This window comes from Monopterus albus, unplaced genomic scaffold, assembly GCF_001952655.1.
Source record: "Monopterus albus unplaced genomic scaffold, M_albus_1.0 scaffold422.1, whole genome shotgun sequence".
Lineage (NCBI taxonomy): Eukaryota > Metazoa > Chordata > Actinopteri > Synbranchiformes > Synbranchidae > Monopterus > Monopterus albus.
The window spans coordinates 153,138-157,521 of record NW_018128302.1 but is presented as its reverse complement, the minus strand read 5'-3'; the positions used below and the strand labels follow the sequence as shown (position 1 = coordinate 157,521).

The 4,384-nt window shown below is 40.8% G+C and overlaps 1 protein-coding gene across 4 annotated transcripts in view; it reads left to right on the top strand.

The window, feature by feature from the left end:
* Window positions 1-4,384, top strand: part of LOC109951988 (interferon alpha/beta receptor 2-like) — a 34,885-nt gene that overhangs the window by 5,798 nt on the left and 24,703 nt on the right. For all 4 annotated transcript variants that reach the window (XM_020586796.1, XM_020586794.1, XM_020586795.1 and 1 more), the window contains one exon: window positions 846-1,021. In XM_020586796.1, the coding sequence (XP_020442452.1) occupies window positions 846-1,021 (176 nt within the window). The remainder of the gene's footprint in view (window positions 1-845; window positions 1,022-4,384) is intronic.

Here is a 4,384-nt window from a genome sequence, read left to right as displayed (position 1 = left end):
CACTGTGTGTGTGTTTGTGTGTGTGTGTGTGTGTGTGTGTGTGTGTATATATATATTTTTTTTTATTTTTTTCGCCGGTTTTATCTGCTGCTGCTGGTCATTTACAATATTGTCCATGTATACCTCATATGCCATTTGCACCTCATCACCAACGCCCTGGTGATGCTAAACCATCTGACAATCTCCTATTATTGTTTGCACTACTGTCACTGACTACACAGTTTTGAGTCACAGCTTATTGACTATCATTTAAATTTATCCTAATTATATCAATCCAGTTCTTATTCTATTCTTTTCTATTTTTATTCTACTTTATTCTATTTTAGTTCCTAAATGTTATGGCACCCAATACTAGGTGAGAGAAACGGTATTTCGATTTTCTGTATGTCCTGCACATATGGTGAATTGACAATAAAATCCCTGAACCTTGAAAACAGGGACTTCAGTGAGTTGACTACTCGTATGCATCAAATACTACAGGCAGGTTAGAATAAGTGTTGATCACAAACCGCTATGTGGTTTGCTAGCCACAATATAGACATTATTACCTGGCTCAGACATCATCTGCACATTACCCTGGTAAGTGTAAAACTACAGCTTTTTCCTGACCAGTCCCTGCACGTCCCTCATAATAAATGTGGAGGTAGTGGTACATTTAGGCCTTTAAAGTTAAACAGCAAGTGCTGACAGTGGCTTTTGGGATCAGCTAACATTACCAAAAACTTAATATTCCTTTGTCAAACTTTAACCCTTTTTACATTTTGGTGCAGAGGATTAAAAACAACACTTAATTGGTTATTTTGTTTACTAAAGTCTGCTTCTTTCCATCTTCTCTGGTGCTGAAGGGGAACATCATGGGTGCCAGTGGCAGGCTGTGAGCGTGTCCAGCACCCATTGGTATGCAACCTGACTGATGCCTTCTCCAACCCAACAGTATCCTACTTTGCTCAGGTTACAGCACTGTTGGGACCACAGTCCTCACTACCTGCCAACCACCCAGAATTTAAACCCATCAAAGACAGTAAGTAGCACTGAAACCAGTAAAACATAATTGAAAGGGATACATAATGAAAATGCATTCCATAGATTTAACTTGAGACCCTGTTCATCTCTTTCAAACAGGCCTGCACAGCATCTCTATTTTGGATTGCCTGATTCTTTTCTATTGTATCAAAGAATAGTTCCTTCATCTTTAGGATCAGCTCAGGATACCTTTATTACAGTGTTTGCTACAAATGAGTGCTATAATTACAGGCTCAGTAAGGTAACGTATTTGTGACTGTTACTCAAAATGTTCAAATCAAATAAAATCTGGCGTATTTATATACCGTAATTTCCGCAGCGGACTATAAGCCACACCCACTAAATGTAAGATGAAAAAACATGTTGTACATAGCCGCAGGTGTCCACGTTGTAACATGAAATATTTCAACAGCCAGATCGATCGCCTGTAACTTGAAGCAGTGTCATAGGCATTTCGTCGTGTGTTGCCCATGATGAGGGTGTGTGCATGAAGCGACAAAAGTAGCGCCTTATAGTCTGGAAAGTACAGTAGCGCTTTTAAAAACCTTGGTAGCAAAGTGCTTTACAAAACAGTAAGTAAAGTGTGGTTGCCAAGGTCTTATGTGAACTAAATTAATTCAGGCAAATCATTCCAATTCCAATGGTCATTTATTATTACAATAATTCTGAGCACTTCAATAATTTGAAAGGCTATTCAACAGTCTGAAAGATAGGGAACAGAACCACCATCTCTGCAGAGAAATAAATAAAAGTATTAGATAAGGGGATTGTCAAAGAGTCAGTCATTTTTGGTAACACAGCACAGTCAGTCCACAGTTGGGCTGTGCTCTCTGGTATATTGTTTTAACTTATTTGCTTTTAACCACTACAAATGCAAATTAAAAACTTAATTTAAAGAATGTAATACATAGATAAGAACAGTTGAAGCATACAAAATTTAGCACACATAAGGTTAATTTATTCAAAATAAACTAAAAACCTTTAAGAGCTAGGCCCTTCAATTCTGGTTGTCACCAAATGCCAGTGTAAATAGGTACGTCTTCACTAAAGATTTAAAAGAATCCGAACTGGAGGCAGTCCTAATATCTTGTGGAAGGCTATTCCAGAGTTTCAACCAAGTTTTGCAATGGCATAATCACCTTTGAGCTTTAAGTTAGATCTTGGCACCTCTAACAGCAACTGATTAGAAGATGTAAGTACCTGCTTGGACAATAGTTAGGAGGCAGGTTGCTGCATTCTGACCCCATTCAAAGAAATCCTTAAACTATCATGTAATACTTTATTTTGTTAATTCTAGCCTTATAAGTCTGGGCTTTTCCAGAGAGCACTAAAGAGGAAGGCCAGCTAACATCTATCTTGGTCACACAAACAGTGCATGTGGCCTTTGATTCCTAGTTAACTGCTTTACAATCCTGTCTATACACTTAGAGCTGGCTACTGCCTGGGTGCATGTAAAAGGAGTAGCCTTCTTGCTTTCATACTTCGCACACAGGTTGCAGCTTCTGGCAACAACACCAACATTATTTATAAGACCTGGCATGTACCAACGGTCTCTGTGAATGAAAGCTGCTGTGGGTACCTTCTCTGCCATGGTTCACTAGTTTTACTCATCAAAACAGAGCAGTAACACATCTGCCTGCAACTGCAACACCTTGTGGGAGACTCTTGGCTTGAGTGCCAGGGTAGAGTGCACACAAGTAGGAATTAGGTTGACAGGCAGGTAGGCCATTTACTGGTTTTGCTTGGGATGAGTAAAATTATTGGTGAGGCATCTACATCAGCGATTATCTCACCAGGACACAACACCAGCCAGCTCCTCACAAAGTACAACAGTTGCTGTACTTCTTGAAGAGGCTGAAGAAATTCAGTATGTCACCAAAAATCCTCAGCAACGTCTACAAATACATCAATAACTGCTTTTACATGCACTTAAGTAACCTGGTTACAATCGGCTTTCTTGAGTAAGCTGATTTCTTAAATGTCATGTAAATGGGAAACCCGGTTTCTGTAAGTGGGTTATGTGAAGCCTGATTTCTAGGTAGATTTCTCTCAGAGAAGGCTGCTTCCTCTGCCATGTATATGCGTAACCACGTTTCTAATCAGCTTTCTACAAGAGTGCATTTACAAAAAACAAGCTTGTTGCACATGTGACTGGAGAAAAACAGGAAGTTGTCACCAGCGTAAATGGAGGATTATCGACTGGGTGAGCAGCAGCAACTCCGCAGACTAGGCAACTACAAAAATGGCAGCTAATGTTGTGATTTGCACACGAAAGATAACTAAAGAGACCAAAATACAGGCTTGATAGACTAGGCCCATCCGTGTTTATGAGAGGATGCAGTCGCATAATGACATCAGGCTTTCAAATTGCAGGCACACCCGAACATCTTTCTGCTTTCAGTTGGCTAGTGGGGGGTGAAATCAGATGACCTGGGAGCTCATATTTTGGGGTTTTTCAGTGTCTTGCCCAAGGACACTTTGACATGTGGACTGCGGGCACTGTGATTTGAACCTTCAACCTTCCGGTAGGGAGACACCTGCTCTACCCACTGCACTGTCGCCTCCCCAAATGTAGGGCATCCAGAGTGAGGAACAGCTTTTACCAAACAACCATCGGACTGTTACATGGGTCATATACTCATTGGCCTTGGCCACTTTTTTGTGGGCCAAGCACGGAAACCATGGAAACAGACAAAAACAGAGGGGGATTCTTCTATTGTTTATCCGGCTCATCGTACGGTATTTTTGCCCCAGCTGACTGAATATTCAGCCGAGTCACATGGTCGTGTACAGTTAGAGCTGAAGCTTGTTTGTTAACACATGGAAATGACAAAATAAACAAAACACCAAGTAGAATCAGAATTAGAACCAGAATCGGCTTTATTGGCCAGGTAAGACGGACACACGAGGAATTTGACTCTGGTACATCAACTCTCTGTGCGAACAGTAAACCAGCATTAGGGCTGTGTAATATAACAAAATAGCAGTATTAACATCAGCAAACAGTGCAAACAATGCAGAAAAAGCAGTATAAACAGACAGTGCAAACAATGCAGACAACAAAGGAATGTTCATTGAAATGAGATAAATAGGGATAAAACAGAGTACTTAAAAAATAGAGACCTGTACAAGTCTCTATAATCTGTATGAGGTATATTTAAAGGTATGGCATTGAGGGTTATTGTCCAATCATACTGTCGTGGGTTAAGTGTTCATCAGAGTGACAGCCTGGGGAAAGAAACTGTCCCTGTGCCTGGTTGTCTTAGTGCATAGTGACCTGTAACGCCGTTCAGAGGGGAGGAGTTCAAACAGATTGTATCCGGGGTGTGAGGGGTCAGCAGTGATCCTCTCCACCCTCCTT